At 36.7% G+C, this 19,240-nt stretch overlaps 2 protein-coding genes across 4 annotated transcripts; one reads left to right on the forward strand and one right to left on the reverse strand.

Moving 5' to 3' along the window:
- Positions 1–437: 437 nt before the first annotated feature.
- Positions 438–4,882, reverse strand: LOC127125926 (transcription factor PIF1). Of its 3 annotated transcripts, none has more exons than XR_007804835.1 (9): positions 4,490–4,882; positions 3,786–4,383; positions 1,929–2,024; positions 1,773–1,838; positions 1,636–1,701; positions 1,186–1,530; positions 1,001–1,052; positions 797–860; positions 438–711 (listed from the first exon to the last, which is right to left on the reverse strand). XR_007804835.1 is itself a non-coding variant. In XM_051054784.1 (8 exons), exons 1-8 carry the CDS (start codon positions 4,528–4,530, stop codon positions 850–852), a joined length of 1,293 nt encoding a protein of 430 aa, XP_050910741.1. In that variant the 5' UTR covers positions 4,531–4,882; the 3' UTR covers positions 438–849. The 3 variants fall into 3 exon arrangements, 1 of the variants encoding a protein (XP_050910741.1); XR_007804834.1 differs by having other exon boundaries at positions 1,186–1,548; positions 4,490–4,881; XM_051054784.1 differs by having other exon boundaries at positions 438–860; positions 1,186–1,548.
- Positions 4,883–16,670: 11,788 nt separating this feature from the next.
- LOC127130156 (uncharacterized) lies at positions 16,671–17,852 on the forward strand. The gene is made up of 3 exons (XM_051059223.1): positions 16,671–16,724; positions 16,813–17,101; positions 17,197–17,852. The coding sequence occupies exons 1-3, from the start codon at positions 16,671–16,673 to the stop codon at positions 17,850–17,852; spliced, it is 999 nt and encodes a 332-aa protein (XP_050915180.1).
- Positions 17,853–19,240: the final 1,388 nt, after the last annotated feature.

Genomic DNA, 19,240 nt, shown 5'->3' on the forward strand with positions numbered 1-19,240 from the left:
TGGAACGGAACAAGCCCGCGAGGATTGCACCATTTGAGTCTAAATTTTATATTAATGTCTTTATCTGCGAATGCCCAAAAAAAAACTGAGTGGTGGACAAAAAAAAAGAGATATAAAGAGATGAGTTGAGAAAAATCAAAGTGGTGCACTCAATTAGACTCAATTGATCATGCAATGTGAGCTGCATTATTTATACAATGTCACACTACTAACTAACTTCTAACTAATAACCAATCAAAGAGTTAATTATAACTTCCTAACCACCAACTTAACTATCTTCTAATCAAGCTAGAATTGAATTAAGTAACAACAAGAGATAGTTACTAAACTTATGAAGAAAAAAATAATCCTGGGATACGTGACCAAACGGGACCGTAAAGATTTACGTCAAAAGAAAATCACAGCCTAAATATATCTTGAGACAGATTCACAAACTATTACCGAATAAAACAGTTGTAACTATTTTCACAATCTTAACATTTACTTTTACATACATATAGTGTAATCGATGAACACTTTAACCTATGATCCAGCGTACCAAATTATTTTGTAAAAAGAAAAAGTGTCGACGAGGGAAGACAAAAGACGAGAGAAAACTAAGTTTCAATAATTTACATGTTAGCAGTAGCTTGCAACTGAGAACTTACAAAAAGGTCCTTCTGTTACACTACAAAACATGGCATACTGTAGTTTGGGTGGCAGAAAATATAACTGCAATTTACACAATGCAAATCCATTACTATTAATTACGCATAGTTATCTATGTTCGGTAAAATATAGCGTATTCGGAACTTACAATAATACTAGTAGTACCATTTCCGTAAGCCCTTGATTGTAACTGTCAAATAATCATTTATCTCCTGAACATCATCAAGAAAAAATTGTGATACTTAGAAGTAGACAGATTTGATACCATATTACAAGGATTCTTTACAAATTTGGATTGAAGGTAAACTGATTCTGGAAAATAGAAGACTTCATTGAGATGGTAAAAGTTTACCTGACTGGCGGATTTCTGACTTGCTGACATTTGGTTGGTTCATTGCCTTATTCTACACATGGAAATGGACTCATAAATGTTCACATCATTGTGATCTTCCAATGGATCTCATGTGCAAGAAGTTACTTACTTCACACATTATTTAAAAAATTCCTAATCAAAAATAGTATTAGCCGACAAAATACCTGCATTAATTGAAACTGCATCTGGTGGTGTCCAAGATATTGATGATAAGGATCAGTGAAGTTTGGGATAGGTTGCTGATTTGCATCATGTGTTCCAACTGAGGTGGGCATGTTATTATCTGCCAGATTTGCTGCTGGCATTGTGAATGAATCGGGTGTAGGAACATGCGGTACGTGGAAAGGAGGCATAGCGAACCTTGGCCCGAAACTTGCAGGCAAAGCAGAACCGGGCAGCATACTGGGAAACGGCATTACTGGTCTGTTTATTCCCATTCCAATTGGTGGCATATACTGCTGGATTCCAGGAAACATCATAGGTACCATGCCACATCCCATGGACATCATCTGCATAAGTTGTACTCTCTGTTTCAGAAATGAAACTACATGACCAACTTGCTACTATAGTGGCATGACCGTTTGTAAAGCTCGCAAATACATAGAGGAATCTACCTGAACTTGTAACTGCAGTGACTTCAAATACTCAATTGCCTCATCCAGCATAGACGCTTTGTCGGACTATGAATTAAGAGTAGGAGAAAGATTAGAAAGAGAAATGAAGAACTAGAAAATCTAAAAAGTCGGTTTACCTTATTAGATTGAGGTATAAGTTCTTGCAGGGCTTTCATCTTTTCATTAATCCGATCACGGCGCCTCTGGATGTAAATGCAAAGTGAAAGCTTTTAAGTTGACATAAACGGCATAAAATATGTGAACTCAAAGAAATGTTTGGACAGATGACAGACCCTCTCTGAGAGACTATGGACCTCAGCAGCACGAGATCTCTTGTTTGATGATCCACCGATTTTACTTTTTGCTTCCGCAGATTCAAAATCAACATCCTTTTAAAGCAAGACAAACAGAAATAAGAAAGTAGATATATGTACACTAGATATCATGCATGAAAGGAGTTATTCTTTTTCAAGGGAAAGCATCCTTCGGGAGAACTCTATTCTCCATACACTTCCTATTCTTTGATTCTTTCTTCCTTTCTTCCATTTAAATTTTGTTCCTAATAAATCGGTCCAAGATGCCATTGTATAGAAAAAGAACTATGGAATTCTGGAAGAAGAACTGCAATCACGGGTTAGATTCCGATAATATGTTACCTAGATGAGATGAAAAGCTTCTAAAGAATTGAAGTTGTAAAATAACAGATCATTACACCCAATCCTCGTCAGAGCGAAGCCGCCAACAGCCAACCTTTTCAACCATATAACATTCAACCTACTACGAAATTAAACTTCGCCATACCAGCCAAGAGCAATTCCCATCTGACTCAAGCTTACCAGAATTTTCCTGGTTCACAATTAGTTAAACCTTCGGCTCCTACTCAAACAACACCCTGCCCATATGGCTAACACTTAAGCCATAAGCCCAAGTGGTAAACTCACCACTAACAAGATATACTTAGTTTAAAAGTAAGTGCTTATTTTCTTGTGCTATTTAAAATTGATTATGGAACTTCCTGAAATTTGAGCAAGGAAAGAAAGCCAAGGATTCATCTTCAATTTTCATTTTCATAACTTACATATATATGTTTATACAACCACTTCTATTCAAATCCTAAAACCAAGCCAAATAAAGAGTGTTTTGAAGAAGCTTTTACTTTAACTAAGACTGAAAAATATGGTACATGTAATTAGTGACACTTACACAACCATCAATTGTCAATTTGAAGAGAACTAGCGCATCTTCTTACCTCTTGTTAGGATGTCTGGAGTAGATCGAATGGTATATAATCAAATTCCATTGTTTGGATATATAAATATTGGATGAAGTGGAATTTCACCATATTCTATCCAATTTTTCAATTTTCATTTCTTCTAATTTTATATTCTATCTAATTCTTCAATTTTCATTCTCTCTAATTTTGGATGTATGCAATAGATCGTACTAACATTTTCTGTTCTATTCTGTCAAATTATTAAAAAGACATTTAATAAATGTTTATTACAATCCAAACCACATGTTCCAACCACAAGTTGATCATGATCCCTATACAACTTAATCGTTTTGTTTTTATTTTTATTTTATTTTAGTGAAACTACTCAACCTTGGATAACATTTTTTTTTGTATATACCAATTGTTTAAGAATTTTGATAAACAACAAAAATCAAAATTACTACATTTTTTAATAGGTATGCCGTGAATACTTTGTTACTTTAAAATTAGTTAGGTACCATTATCTTTCTCTAATCAAATGAATATATTTAATGTCACATTATATTTAAATATTATTTTATTCTTAAAAAAATTAAAATTTTAATTCAATTAACACTGAAATTAATAGTACCCAATTTTAAACAATTTTCTAAAGTGAGGGAGTCAAAGCTTAGAAAGTCGAACAGTTATGTCCTTGAAAATTGCATCAAATTTATGATGATACACGTGGTGTAGCCAAATCCTGCGGCGAGAGGTATCGTCAGATAAGATGAAAGCAACTGTTACTCTGTTCCTAATGGCACCGGCTTCGAACAGATCAATCAAATTCAAAAGTTAAAGCAATCATCAATGCAATGTTTAACTATGATACGTAAGCATAGCGAATGTGACGCAACAGAGAAAAAAATACGAAACGGCATTGAGTCAACTCACTCACCTCGCTAAGATACTTCCATTCATCCGCTTCCTTTTCCTTCCGCTTCCGGTCCAGCTCCGCTACCTTCCGAACCGGTTCTCCACTGCTACTCGAACTTTCCGGTTCATCAAACGTCGTCCCTGGCACCGATGTGCATGTCGCTCCTTCCGTTGGCTCCGTCGAACTTCTAATCCTCTCTGAAATCGCCAACGGCATCACAGCTGGAGTATCGCACGAATCTACAACCGTTGATTCAAAAGCTCTCAAAATCGACAATGATTCTGGTTCGGCTCTAACCGGAGGCACCTGCTCGGACCTCCGTGGTGGAGTTTGCATGGTACTATTGTTATTAACAGCCGACGGCTGGTTAAGGAAATCAGCACAGAAGGATTGATCCAAAGGAGAATCATCATCATCGGGATTAGGATAATGAAGCCACGAAGCCATTTCGCCTTCTTGCATAAAGAGATACTGATTCTCCCTCGGCGATGAAGATCCGCCGCGAGTGGAGGCGTCGGAGTTTCTCCCCGGCGGTGGTTTATTGATATACCGGTGATTTTGAGTCTGCGTGACAACTTGACCGTTTTGCCATAATAGCTCCATGATCTCATCGTCTGCACTGTTTCAATTTTCATAACTCTTTGGTTAGGTAAAAAATACAAAAATAATAATAACAATAGAATGGAAAGAACAAGAAAAAAATAAATAAGTGACAAGTTAGTTACATGAAGGGTTTCTTAGTGCGAAGTAACCCTTGTTGATCCATTAGCCAAAGACAGTTCAATTTAAAGAATGTAAGGAAGAAAGGGAAAATTCAGGCTAGTTCAGTTCAGTATTAGGAGTTGTTATAGTGGAGTTTTTACGGTAGAAATTGAATATTGTAATTGAAGTTGGATTTTGAAGATGTAGAATAGAAGGTGTGGTGTGTTGGATGATAGTTGATGTTGTTTGGCCTTGGAAATAAGAGAGATGTCACAACAACAACAGAAGAGAGCACGAGCGAGGCCACAGATACCCAGAGATAAGAAGATGTTTCTCTTTGAATAATGGTAAGCTAAAGGACGAAACACTTTTTTGACGCATTGTGTTCATTTTCTCCTCTATTTTTTTCTTTAGAATCAACGTGTTCGGATGAGAAGCTTTGACGACAAAAGTATTTTTTTGCAAAAGAATGAAAATGATTTGTCTCAAAATTGGTTGTTTGAATAAAAAAATTATTTTAAAGAGTTTAATTTCTATGTTGTAGGGTGTAAACCAATTCAAATAAAAGCTGTAAAATGATTAAAAACATCGAAAATTATAAAATATCAAATATTAATATTAAATGTATTTGAATGTTATTTTGTAAAAATTATTCGATTTAGATCAGATTTTGGATTTATTTTTTAAAATAGATCAATTAGAACTGAATTTGTGTATATATTTTAATACTTATTTTGTAATTAATATTGTTCTTCCTAAAAACATAATTTGTGGTCTTGATGATGGATCAATTGTTGGGTTGTCAATGTCTTTTCATCTTCTCTCCTGGCCTATAAGGGTGAAGTGTTTTGAGTTTATTCCGGATCACGCAAATTTGTCATAATCATATTTTAATAAAGTAAAACTCTCTTTAAGTTTGTGGTCTTGAGGATGGATCAATTTCTGGCGTGTGTTAAGAATATTTTTTATTTTGATGAATGAGCTAGAGAATCCTGGTGGACTCGCGATGCAGAATAATCTAAGAGCCCAGATGGGATCTCAATCCGTTTGAAGTCATAAAACCCGGTAGATTCTAGACATAGAAAAGTCGTAGAGAGGTGGGATCTTGACCCGTTAGCGTCGTAGAACCTGGTATATTCTAGACATAGAGAAGTCAGAGAGCCCTAGTGGGCTCTCCATCTATTGGTGTCGTAGAATTCAATACGTTCTACATATAGAAAAGTCGGAGAGTCCTAGTGGGACCTCGACCTACTGGCGTAATAGAACCCGATAGGTTCTAGACATAGAAAATTCGAAAGCCTAGTGGGATCTCGGCCGGTTGGTGTCGTAGAACCCGGTAGGTTCTAGACATAAAGAAGTCGAAGAGCCATAATGGGACCTCAGCCTATTGGCGTAGTAGAATCTCGTAGGTTCTAAACATAAAGAGGACGGAGAGCCCCGGTGGAATCTCGACCAGTTGACGTCCCGTTTTAACTCCGCCAACGCTTGGCCTTGTTATTAGAATCGTGATAACCCGTGTGGGTTTTCAAATATTAGTAGTAAGGAAATCCATAAAGATTCAGACGTTCATAGGTTGGCAAATTCTGAGTATATCTTGCTTCATTCTTTACATGACTCAGGTGAGTTGGGATTCAATGCTCGAGAATCTTCTGTGTGATTAAAATCAGAGATCGTTCTCATCAGAATATTGGTTCATAATCGTTTTGTCGTTAGTCATCATTTACAGAGCATTTTGTAATGTTTTGGACGTTTTCCCGATCCTTTGACAATAATATTCGATCCCTCGTGAGATTGTTTCAATTTGTGACCATGTTAGTCATTTTAGAATTGTTATGTAACCCTAATGCGCTTTTTATTTCTTTGATAACAATTGCTTTTTTCAAACGAAAATCAAATAGAATGGTCGGTCTGTTTACGCTGAAAAATGGTAAACAACCGCTGGTCTCCGACTACGGGTTGCTTGTAGGGTCAACCAGTGAATCCTAGGACATAGTGCCAAATAACTGTTTAGTTTTTTGTTTCTCATGTTTTCATGTGATTGTTTTCGACTTAGTCGAAATGAGTTTTCAAACACTTGTAAGAAAAAGGTTAAAATGTCGACTTCGACTAACAAGAATATTTAAAGGAACTGATAGGAAAAAAAACTGGAAATGTTGAATAAAGTGATTTAAACGATACTTAAATTAAATGAAATGAATATCGAGAAGGTAAAATTTAGAAACTTTTCATTGAAAATAAAGACTGGTAATTCATTTGATCTTACATTCTCTCAGCAATTCGCTCGTTTCTCTATACGCTGATACTTTGAGTTTTTAGTGAGATTTATGTAAATTAATGAACACCCCAAATTCAACATAATGAACTCCTATATATACAAGTATGAAATAACTTCTCCTAACGTTTATATCTTCAGACTCCGCCACGTAAAGTCTTGCGGCTGGGGAGGAAGAAAGAAGTTCAACGATGATTCCTAGCAACGGTTGTAATACCTGATTTTGTGGGGATACTCTTTAGGTTCAGTGATGATTCCTAGAAATGGCTGGAATACCTGACTCTGTTTGAGAGGGAAAAAAGGTACAATGATGATTCTCAGCAACAACTAGAATACCTGATTCTGATGGGAAAACGAAGTTCAACGACGATTCCTAGCAATGGATGGAATACCTGACTCGATTGGGAAAAATCTCTTGGTTCAGTGGTGATTCTTAGCAACGGCTAGAATATCTGACTCTGGGGGAGATCAAATTATTCAGAGATGATTCCTAGCAATGGATGGAATACCTGACTCTGCTTAGGGAGTAAAAGAAGGTGACAATTTCTAGCAACAGTTGGAATGTCTGACTTGTGGGAAAACAAAATAGTTTAGTGATGATTTACAACAACGGTTGGAATACCTGACTCTACTTGGGGAAAGATGAAAGTTTAGTGGTAATTCCTAGAAACGGCTTGGGAAAATTTGACTTTACTGGGAAAATCCCTAACGACTGCTGGGAAGTTCCGAAATCTAACAAAGACAATCCCTAGCAACGGCTGGGAAGGTCGGGAGTTTGATGAATTATTCTTGAGTTAGATTGTAATGTGAATTAAAGAGTATACTTATGATGCAATGTTATATATGTGAAATGTCGATGTATGTTTGGGTTGTTGAGGAATGTGTAAATGCAAGGGTTTATAAATTGTGCCAAGTATGATTGGGCTTCGAGTTTGCTTGGGGGAGAATGGGCTTACTTCCTGATATCGAAATCTGGATCTTCAAATGTGTAGTGCGACTGTTGGGGATTTTTTGATTGGGCCAAGTCCATGGGGTGATGTGGCTTTACAATGTTTAGGTCATATCAAGCATGTTGGACTATGATTATCTTTGGATACTTTGAAAGAAAATTAACTTTAATGTTTCCCTTTGAGAGTTCTTTTAGTAAAAGTTATTTACCCTAAAATTTCCAATGCAATGTTAATTAAGGAAATTCACACTTTACAAACAAAGCAGGAAAAGTAAAAGTATTGAGCGTTATGGCTACCGGGGTTCGAAAACGAAAAATCGGGACCTCGTTCGTCCTTGAAGAGAAGACGGAAAAACAAGTGAGTCTCCATCAAATTTTATTGGATTTCCTCTATGGGAGAGGAGAGGGAAAATAGTCGATAAAACCCTCGGGGAAAAGATACGCATACGGGAAGTGCAAAAGGGATAAAGAATTGGTCTCGCAACCGAGATTGGGTTCGGAAGTCGGCTACGCAAGGGGAAGGTATTAATATCCCTCACGTCCATGATACTCCATGGGAACCAAATAGGTTGTCTGCGTGCGTGGGTATTTATATGTTTATTGTGTTTTTTAAAGAGTGTGAAAGAATGAGATATTTGTGTTTTTATAATTGTGCTCGCCAAGGATTGTGGCCCTTGTGCCTACGTATCATTCATTGGGTGGTGAAGAATCAGAGCTTCATAGTTCATAGTAGAAAATGTTTGTGGGTTGGTTTATTTTACCTTTGAGAAAAGGGTTTTCAGTGTGAAGTCCTAAGGCATAAAAATGAGGTTTGATGGGTTGTGTTGTTTTTACCTTGAATAAGGGTTTATGAAGAAGTGTTTGTGATTAGATTGCACTAAAGTCTATGGGCGGGGGTGAATATTCTAGACAAAGAAGCCAAGCGTCTTATGTCCAAAATAATTAGAGTAAGGATAAGAGAGATTCATTCTTACTCATTCTCCACCATTTAAGGCTCGTACCACACAATACTAATCATAGTTTTGTTATATTTTGAATTTGATTATGAAAATTCCGCTTGACGTTGAATTAAGGGTTTGTTTATTTGATTGTGAAATTGGTGATGTATAATGGAAATACAAAGTAACCAAACAAGAAAGTAAAGGGTCTCATATAAGGTAGCCCAAGAGAAATTAGTGTGTGTGCAAAAGTGACCTAAACTAACAAAGGATAATGGTCTTACAATCATGTCTCTCTAGGGTAGTGCCATGATGCCATCTTACAACAGGTATGTAAGTTACATATGAAATCCAAAGTCAAAGGCAAAGTATCACAAGATAAGGGTAAGATCCTCCAAGCAAAGGTTCTAAGTGAGATCCTCTAAATCCAATGGTTGATTACAAGTGGAATAAATCTTTTTGGTCTTATCATTTTATCACATTTTTGTTGTTTTTAATATGATGACAATAAAGTAAAGAATAATAAATAAGCATGCATAAGGATTTTATACAATGATTATGATGATGATGAGTACTTCAATGTAAATGATAAGGCAATGACATAAAAGTAAATCACAAGGTAGTAATAACAATATCACAACAACAATGGTTAGTGAGAAACAAAGTAGTTAGTGGTTAGTAGTATATACAAGTTAAACACTTGAGGATTATCTATCCTTAGGTCAAAAGATTCAAAATATGGTGCATCAGGGGATAACTTATCACTGATGCAAAGTATTGAAGATGATCAATGATCAACTAACAATAGATTTATAACAATGAAAGTTATACAAATCCCAATTCCATCTATCAATAGCTTGAAAAAAGGAAGGTTATATCACTCAAATTATTATAGATTAACAAGTTGATTAATGGTTAGGTTAGACAAGTTATACAATGATTAATGTACAAAGTGAACAAGGAAGCAAAATGGTTAGGGAGAAACAAAGTAGTTAGTGGTTAGTAAACAATGGAAACATAATAAGTCAAATGGAAACACAAATTAGTATACAAGAAAAAGCTTCATCTATGTGTCAAATGATTCAAGTTTGGTTGATATAGAGGCAACTTATTTATTCCTCAAAGTATCATGAATGATTCATTGGTCATTCATTGATAGATTTGAAACATAAAAGGTTTTATCAATCCTAATCAATCGATAATCATGACTTAATAGATCTCATTAGCCATCGATATTCAAAGCCTGAAAAGTCAACCAAAAAATGTCCAAATGAAATTAAATAAAGTGTAATAAAATAAAAGAGGAAAAAATATTAAGGTTTTATGTTGGAAAAAATTCAATCAGAATTAAAATAATGGGATAAAAAATTAAAATCAAATGGGAAACATATAGGTTTAAAATAAGAAAAGGGTGAAATAAAAAGAAAAATTAAAAATAAATGGGGGGCGTTCATTGTGTCAAATGATTCAAGTTTGGTTGATATAGATGCAACTTATTTATTCCTCAAAGTATCATGAATGATTCATTGGTCATTCATTGATAGATTTGAAACATAGAAGGTTTTATCAATCCTAATCAATCGATAATCATGACTTAATAGATCTCATTAGCCATCGATATTCAAAGCCTGAAAAGTCAACCAAAAAATGTCCAAATGAAATTAAATAAAGTGTAATAAAATAAAAGAGGAAAAAATATTAAGGTTTTATGTTGGAAAAAATTCAATCAGAATTAAAATAAAGGGATAAAAAATTAAAATCAAATGGGAAATATATAGGCTTAAAATAAGAAAAGGGTGAAATAAAAAGAAAAATTAAAAATAAATGGGGGGCGTTGGGGGTTGAACCCCTGACCATGGGGTCAACCCCCTTACCAACTGAGCCAAGTGCTCTTTGGTGACAAGGAGGGGCCTCAATGAAATAAATATTAAAGCTGCAATTAAAATGGGAAACACGCGTGTTTCAGCCAATCAAGAACAGACAACATATATATTTTTTTTTTAAATTTGAACCACAAAGAGCACATGTGTATGGAACTTCGTCTTCAACCTCAAGGCATCCAAAATCAAAACCTCGGAACTCGTGTTTTTAATGGGATTTAAACATGGAATCATCATCCAAACACATCATCGTTCTAACCTCCACAATCATGAGCATTGATTGGCTCTGAGTGTGGAGTATTTTCCAAAAGTTCAGAAAAACAATTTGACCTAAAACAAAAATTAAATGCTTAATATTGGACAATCAACACTCAAACCATAGGGTTAAGCTTCAGTGCATGATTTCGAGTGGAATGGTAACTTATTTTAGTGAAGGGGATAGGTGTAGCTACCTGATCGGAATTGGTTTCAGAAGTGAACTTCAATGAGTTTGAGTAGCTTAGGTGAGGTGTTGGGAAGGTGAGTTAGTGTTTGGAAAAGCGTGAGTGATGTTTATGGATGGATTCTTGACACTTTGTTTTAGTTGAAAGGGTTCAAAACTTGAAAGTGTGAACTTTGTTTTCAATGGTCGAATACGATTTTGTAGCAATGTGATTTTGGCTCTTCAAGCTTGGTTTAGGAGTGGAAAGCCTTTCCCTATTTATAGAGAAGGTGTTAGGACTGATAGGTGAGAGAATGAGTGCAGTTTCTTCAGAAAATGGTAGTGGCTTGAAGCATGCTCGAAAGAGGGATTTTGGGGATACGAGTAGGTAAGTTCTGACCTGATTTGCACTCCCAACCATTTGGTCTTGCTCCTTAGCACCAAGCAAGTGCAACCAAAGGCTTTGAAATGGTCTGCTGAAGCTTTGTCTTTTATCCAATTTGGGAAAATTTCAGAATTTGCACATGGCTCGGGTTCTTGGATTGGTGAGCTTTCCACATCCAAGTTGACTTTCATTTGTGCCTTGAAATGTTGTGTAACATGTTAGAGGTCAAATGGAATCAAATTGAAGTAGTTTGGGGACTTGGTACACGAAATTGCAAGTTCTGGTTGGTCGTGGTTTGGCTTGTGCATGATGACAAATTCCAAACTTTGAACTAGGGCCAAATGAAACTGGCTCATGCATTTTGAATGAAATTTGTGCCAAATACTCTTTGCCATGTCCTTGATCAAATGCAAAAGGAAGCAGGTCAAAAGGAGTTTTGGTTTGGAAATGGAAATGTGGTAAAGTGGTGGTTGTGGGCATGATTCTAGGTTTTGCTAGGTGTTTACCGTGAAAATTGATAAACAATCTCTGGTCTCCAAAAAATGGTTTACTTGACAGGATCAACTAGTGAATCTTAGGACATGTGGTTTTGTTAAATATTTCCTTTTAAAACTTATGAACACTTCGACAACGCTCATGATTTGAGAATGTTGTTTTGAAGTTTAAATAGTAGAATGCAGAAAGTGTAACAGAATTGCAATAAAGAATTATAAAGTGAATTGCAGTAAATAGGAATAATGGATAAACTGCGAACACTTTCAATAAAAATGAAAAGACGGTGATTTACACTACATTCTCAATAATCTCATTTCTCATATATACTTAGATACTTGGAGAAATTTATGAGTAATTGTACAATGATTGAAAACCTGAAATCCTATACACTAAGACCCCTATTTACACTAAGTCGAACATAACCTCTATCAACGGGTTCTCTTCCAGAAAACGACACGTTTTACTTGCATGTCCTTACTTCGTCGTGGCTTTACATGCGTCCTTCTCAGACAAATGGATAAGGATAAAAAATAGTTATCATCTTTATTCAAATTCAAAATCCTTCATCAAAAGCAACGTTAATAGTTATCCTGTCGAAATTATAGTCTAAACCCAGAAATACTTCCAAGTCTGAAAACAAGCATTTCCTTATTACACACCAAAAAACCTCTTTCGACAAGATCTTACTCTTCGACGGAAATTCCTTCTTCTTTTCGAAGTTGAGATAAACATTTTCTTTTGCTTACCATACATAATCCAACCTTGGCGTCGAAAACTTCAACTAACAAATTGCCCCCCAAAAATGTCATTTCTGACCAAAGGGAGAGAATGACATTTTTTGAAAGCATCTTTCGACGTTACAGACTTTCCATCTGCTATGACGTCAGTGAAGGAGAATTGCGACCCAAAGCGCAGCGGAAATTAAAATTTCTCCTTTAGAGATCCTTACGAATGGTCATGATCAGTGATAGAATATTTACCTCTTATGACGGTTGAAACCTTTGGTGCAGATCTCTTTTGACGATCAAAACCTTTGATGCAAATCCACAAAGCGATCACGAACGTTGAACGATGACAACGTCTCTACTCAGTCCACACGAACGGGTTCCTTCAATCTCAGTGCTAGCTGGTACGAGTGAAGGCTTTGAGTGAGAGAGGGAGAGAGTGATAGAAAACGAAAATAATGCAACCGCAACTTTTTGCTTCTGCACAAGGGTTCTATTTATAGAACCACTTGTGTGGGCTTCAAGCTAAAAGCCCACTTAAGTGTATTTTGGCCCATATCTTATAATATGCCCAAAATCACTTAAGCCCATGGTACCTTACCATATTTCGCATTCTACTCAAGTACACCGTACCTTACGATGTTCTATAACTCACTTAAGGGCACCGTACCTTACGGTATTCCTTAGTTACCCTATCTCTCATCAATCCGTCCTTTGTGTGTGACCCTGTAGGTTTTCGTGACGTTGGCAATTATATTAAATCACGCATTTAACACAATAAACAGTGAGCGGTATCTAGCAACACATCACTGCTACCCAAGACACGAAAATGTCATGTGATCTGACAAAACCTTTCTGTGATAATACTTATGTGTATAATTACCCTTTTGCCCTTATGTCTATATTGAACACAAGGTATAGACCGTGTCATCCTTGTCTAGTTCAATATTGGGCCCATAGACATTTATCCTGTTACGCAGGATGGGCAAATTCCATCTAGGACACTCATGTCCCTCAGCATGCTTTGTGGAGTACCCATTAACTGTCTTTATGGTTATCCAGTTACGGACAACGTTGGATCAGCAATAAAGCACTCGACTCTACATCTAGGATCCATAGTGGTTTCAGGTCGAAGAGTGGAATACACTATTATCACCATGAGAATAACTTATGACACCTTGCATAACTTTCTATATAGTATTCTCATAGCGGGTCAATCCGGTATAAATATTACTCCTAATATTCATACCTATGTTTAAGACTTGATAACTCTTTATCCATGATCCATGAGATGTGATCATCAGTCTACAAACATAATAGTCTTAATGCTTTAATGTTATCCCACTTCACACTAAAGCTCGACTACGGATACTTTAAGAATAATGTCCTTATGTTTAATGTGACCTCATGATTAAGTCATACTTGATACATTAAACAGACTAACTATTCTAGGGACTTTATTAAACAAACGTAATAAAGAAAAAGCCTTTTATTATTAATAAATAATTCGATACAAGTACCAAAAGTATTGGCCTCTAGGGCTTACACCAACAGTCAGGGCCATCATGACAATTTCCCTTAAACATCTTCTCAAAAGCATGCACTAATATTCTTTGCAATCATCATGCTTCTAGCACCTAAGAAATTGTGGGCTAGCTTCAACTACCATCATCCCATCACTTGTTCTCAGACTAATACGTGTCCCACCATATCTTCAGTCATTGATGTGTGAAATGAACCATTTCCACTTCACTTATTTATAAACAATGAGTATTACTTTTCTTCACTTTCCTCTGTCTTTAAAACTTCTTTTACTCAAAAAGTTCTTCAAAAATTCTTCATCTTTCACACAAAAAACAAGTTTTTCTTCTTCAATCCTACTGCATTAATGGCGTCTTCCACTAAAACTACCAAATTTTCATCAAAGTCCACCAAAGAATCCAGGAAAACTTCTGGTCTCGGTCCAGTCCACAAGGTGTTAGGTCCAGCTGTTGTGGGTAACCAATAATATGTACATGATCCTCCACTCGCTGAAGAGAAAAGAAGAATCTACCAATCACAGGTATTAATTCCCATTTATGTTTTTGGAAAAATACACGCTATGGTAGGACCTTTACCGAACGCAATGGTTAATCCTGATAGTCTTAAGGATTTTTCCCAATCTACCATCACTACAAACCCATAGCCAATGGGAAGAAACCTAGGATTAGCAATGAAACTACTGAAAACCTATACCATGACCATCAAAGCATACCCTCAATAGACAAACACATTGATATAGATTATATGAATAATGGTTTTAGGGTATTTCGATTGTGTCCTTTATTGAAGGATCCCTCTGATTATCTAGGCTGGTTAAAGAAAATAGAGAACAAAAAATCCCAAGTTTGGAAAAACATGGGTATCTTTGACATGATCCAATTGTCGAAGGTTGGACCAGGGTATTGTCAGTCTATGTTGGTCTCTTCTTTGTATTTCTGGGATAACACCCATAATAATTTCGATTTTCCCTGTGGTATGATGACACCTACCTTGTTCGACATTGCTTCCATTATGGGGCTCAATCCGACTGGGGAACCTTACGACCCAAATGTTATGGCTGAGGACACCATATGTGTCGACACCACCAAAATTGCCTTTACCACTTATACAACGTATTATCATGACAAGAGTTTTATTGAAGTTTCTGATCAGGAACATATTGCTTTCCTTGCCCTTTGGTTATCTCGATACTTCTTCTGTTCAAAGTCCTTACAAGTAGCGAAGAAATTTCTGACTATGGCAAACCAACTTCATGCTGGACATAACCTCTACCTCAGCGAAATGATCTTGGCTAGCCTTTATGAGTCTCTAGGAGAATGTGTCACAACTCTCAAGAGTATTCAACCTAAAGGAAATCTGCTACTCTCTGGTCCTTTTTGGTTACTGCAACTATGGTTGAATGCTACCTTCGAAACATCTCTGTCAGTTCAAAATCCCATAGATGTAGAGGCTGAAGAGATCAAAAATAGGAGGGTCAAAGGGACACACATCACTCTGCTGACTCCTAGTGATGAAGGAATAGACCTACATCAAACCTTCACTGGCTATGTGATGATGTTTGCCAAGCGTTATAACTTTGCTCCATCCATGGCCCCTTCGCCCATAAAACGCATGGCCTTTAGTAGTTTACAAGAAAATTCCCTGCTCTGTCAAAAGATCAAGAAGCAGAATCCATTGCCATATGGGAAGAACTTCTCACCCATAGGCTACTTCTAACTAGACTCAGGCAATCGAGGAACCGGTTTACCCTCGCGAGCTACCAGCCTAACCTTGTCGCTCAACAATTTGGCCTCATTCAAATCATGCCAAAACCACTATTCACCATAAAGAACTCTCTCATTCTCTATAATATGATACATACAGAAGCCGAAAGTGACAAATTAATAACCCAATACTCCGATAGAACAACTCACTCCCGTTGCATTTAAACTAAACTTTCTCTTCACCCAAGAGTTCTATTCTTGGTGGAGAAGTTATTATATTGAAGAAGTCTTTGATGTTCCTGCTTTCACTCAACATCTGACCAACGCTTTCTCCTCTGTGCAGGACAAAACCATGAAAGGTATTTCAACTCATGTCAAAGAAATCCAAGCATTCCAAAAGTAATTTGAAACTGCCTACATACCTGATGATCTTAGTCGAACCATCCGCGAAGTAGCATGCACTTTAAAAGAGAAAATTTTAAAGAAATTGGAGGATTTGAAACTGCATTCGCTCATTAAACCTGAACAATGATACGAGCTATCTTTTAACATGCATCTCCCAAAATTTCCTCGACTTCCCAGTGCTGATTATGGCATGGCTTTTAGCCCTCCATTCCCAGACTGGTTCGCCTGTTGAGATCATATAAAATTCTTCAACAAGAATCACGAAAACGTGTCAAGCGGGTGGTTTCGACTAAGCATACTCTAGACAGTTTCAAAGGTCATATTCATACTAACATAGAACATGTCCACATAGAGTCTCCAATATATGAAGGTGTGGAATGGGAGGTTTTTCGACTTCATTTATTAATTCCCTAACTTTATCTTATTTGTGATAATCACCAAAAAAGGCTATAAAAATAACCACCAAAAAGGCTACTCCTACGAACAAAGATGTCGTCGAAGAGAAAGACGAAGGAAACACCCAAAAAAATAATAACAACAAAGGTATACTTCATATATTTTTATTATATTATGTATTTTTTATTTATTTCCTTCATGTCTTTTTATTATATTAAGACATCTTTTCTTTCAGGCAAGTCGAAAACCCCCGCTCACACCCAAGAAGCGAAAACAAAAAGAACCTCAAATTCAGATCACCGATTCAGACGAAGGTGACCTCTCACCGGACACCACCAAACCAACGAAGAAAAGAAAGAAGCAAATAAAGACCTTTGACACTCTCTCTCATCCAAAAATAAAGGCTACCAAAGTCTCTGCAAAGAAATCCCCTACTTCAAAGGAACCTTCGGTCGATCGCGAACCACCAACCACAAAGACTCCTGAACAACGTGAGAGTGATAATTCTAGCCCTGAGGATGAAGGTCCTAAGGTAAAATTCTACTTAAATTCCCAAGTTATTACATGCCTCTCTTGGCTTTTCGACTCATATATATTTGACTTTTTCAAGGGGTTGCAGATAGCACAAAGCAATCAAACATCACACAAATAATCCCAATAAGCAGTAGCGACCTTTCTTATCACCCTACCAGCACTCCCTCTTATCATCCCATATCCCCCAAAGATTCGACAAAAGAATCTACAGAAGTGGGCAAGCCTATTGAGGATATGCACAAGGATCAAGCCGATGATTCTAAGCACGGGAATGAAGAAGAAAATAATACCCTTGTCGAAGGGGAAGCGGATGAGGAGATGCAGGATGCTGGTGACATTGTTGAAAACATAATTGAAGATGGGTCTCCAACAATTGGAAATAAAAACACTGATAGTCCATATGACGAAGAAGAAGAGGATCGTTCCATGTCTGCTGAGGACGAAGATGAGGACCAAGAAAATGTACCACAAGATGAGCAAAACAAAAATGTACCAAAGACCAAAGCAACCTCTGATGTCAGCATAAGGACTATGGCAACTTCTACTAGAAACATTGGTGCCCTCTCTTTAGAAGAACTCGAAGCACTAAAAATGAGAAAACCATTGGAATACCTGAAAGTCATTATGAGTGAAAGGGTAGTTCGACTGACAAAAGCCCCAATACTTCAACAGCGTCAGGTGGCCAATCTACCAGCAAATATGGTGATGAATTACTTCTCAAGATTAAATAAAAGGCCTTAGATGTTGATATGTTCCAACTTTTGGAAAGCGATGCCACTGCTTTCTTTGGGATCAAAGATCTCCTGATACAAGTTGACGTTTTAAACGCTTCCCAAGAAGTCGCAAACGTCATCATGGATATGGGACTATTGATTGATCAAGTTATTGTTGAACTTAATCTTATAAGGGAGGATTTGAACAAAATCCATAACAAATCAGAAACCCAAGCAGCGGAATGGGATGTTGCCACCAAATCTACTGCAAAAGTGGCAGAAATAGAGAAGGGCTCAGAGCAGAACAAAAAGGAGGTTGAAGCTTGCGACAAAAACATCCAGGCTTGGGAGCAACAAATAAGAGAATTGTAAGCCAAGGTTACTGAGGCCAAGGAGCACAAAGATGAACTCCTAAAGCCCGATCAGGACGAATTGGCCAAGGAAATTCAAGTAGTCATGCATCATGCCGAAAGGGCTCAGAAACTAGAAAAGGAAATTGACAGCCTTATTTCAAACAAATTTGTTTACGAACGACACTTGAGACTTCAAAAGTCGAAGTACCACAAAATGAAGGCTTCTCTTCCCTTTTAGCTTCTTTGTAATTGTTGGACCTCTGGCTGGGATATTCTTGTTTTTCATGTAATGACTTTTAAGCTCTTCATGGCATTTGTATAATGAGTTAGCTATATGTAGCGGGAAATTCATGATCATCAAGCAATTGACAAGCTAGAGATCAATTAACAAGAGTCGCCATCGTGTTTTTATTGTTTCCAATGGAAAAGGGAAAAAGTACGAATAAAACCCAAATAGTAAGAAGTTTTCCAATAAAAACTAATAAAAAGTCAGAGATCACAGATAAGGGGCATTATTCATTCCTACTTTCCATTTTGGCTTCCATTATTGAGTATGGATTATTCTGTCTTAATTTTTACTTCCTGAAGCAGTGGTCTATATTTTTTCAAATATTTCCCGTTTACTCTCAGGACTCTTCGTTCTTCATTTAATTCTTCGATCTCGTACGCGCCATTAGAAAAGACTTGGATAATTTGAAAATGACCTTCCCACTTTGGGGACCATTTACCCAATGCTCCATCTTTTTGATCCATGGACAAGATTACTTTCCACACTAAGTCTTCAGGCGAAAAAGCTTTGAGTTTAACCTTTTTATTGTAATATTTCTCTACTCTTTTTTTTGCCTCTTTAATAATTCTAAGGCTTTTAACCTTTCTTCGTCTAAATCAACTAATTCGTCCAACATCATGTTCTAATAGGATTGAGATGGAATTTCATTCTGCCTTTGGACTCTAGTTGGCTGAAGATAGATTTCGAATGGCAACACTGCATCGTGACCATATGTCAGTCGAAAGAGCGTAGTATTTGTAGCCTCTTTGGGGGAGGTTCGACATGCCCATAAAA

This window comes from Lathyrus oleraceus, chromosome 3 (genome assembly GCF_024323335.1).
Source record: "Lathyrus oleraceus cultivar Zhongwan6 chromosome 3, CAAS_Psat_ZW6_1.0, whole genome shotgun sequence".
Lineage (NCBI taxonomy): Eukaryota > Viridiplantae > Streptophyta > Magnoliopsida > Fabales > Fabaceae > Lathyrus > Lathyrus oleraceus.

Bases quoted from the DNA above. Each gene is read 5' to 3' on its own strand.
- LOC127125926 (XM_051054784.1), bottom strand. From the start codon at position 4,530: ATGGATCAACAAGGGTTACTTCGCACTAAGAAACCCTTCAT. The intron at 2,025-3,785 runs GTGAGTGAGTTG...TTGCTTTAAAAG, and splicing joins AATGGAAGTATCTTAGCGAG to GATGTTGATTTTGAATCTGC. The intron at 1,702-1,772 runs GTAAACCGACTT...CTTAATTCATAG, and splicing joins TTATACCTCAATCTAATAAG to TCCGACAAAGCGTCTATGCT.
- LOC127130156 (XM_051059223.1), top strand. From the start codon at position 16,671: ATGTCGTCGAAGAGAAAGACGAAGGAAACACCCAAAAAAATAATAACA. The intron at 16,725-16,812 runs GTATACTTCATA...CTTTTCTTTCAG, and splicing joins AAAAAATAATAACAACAAAG to GCAAGTCGAAAACCCCCGCT. The intron at 17,102-17,196 runs GTCCTAAGGTAA...AAGGGGTTGCAG, and splicing joins TTCTAGCCCTGAGGATGAAG to ATAGCACAAAGCAATCAAAC.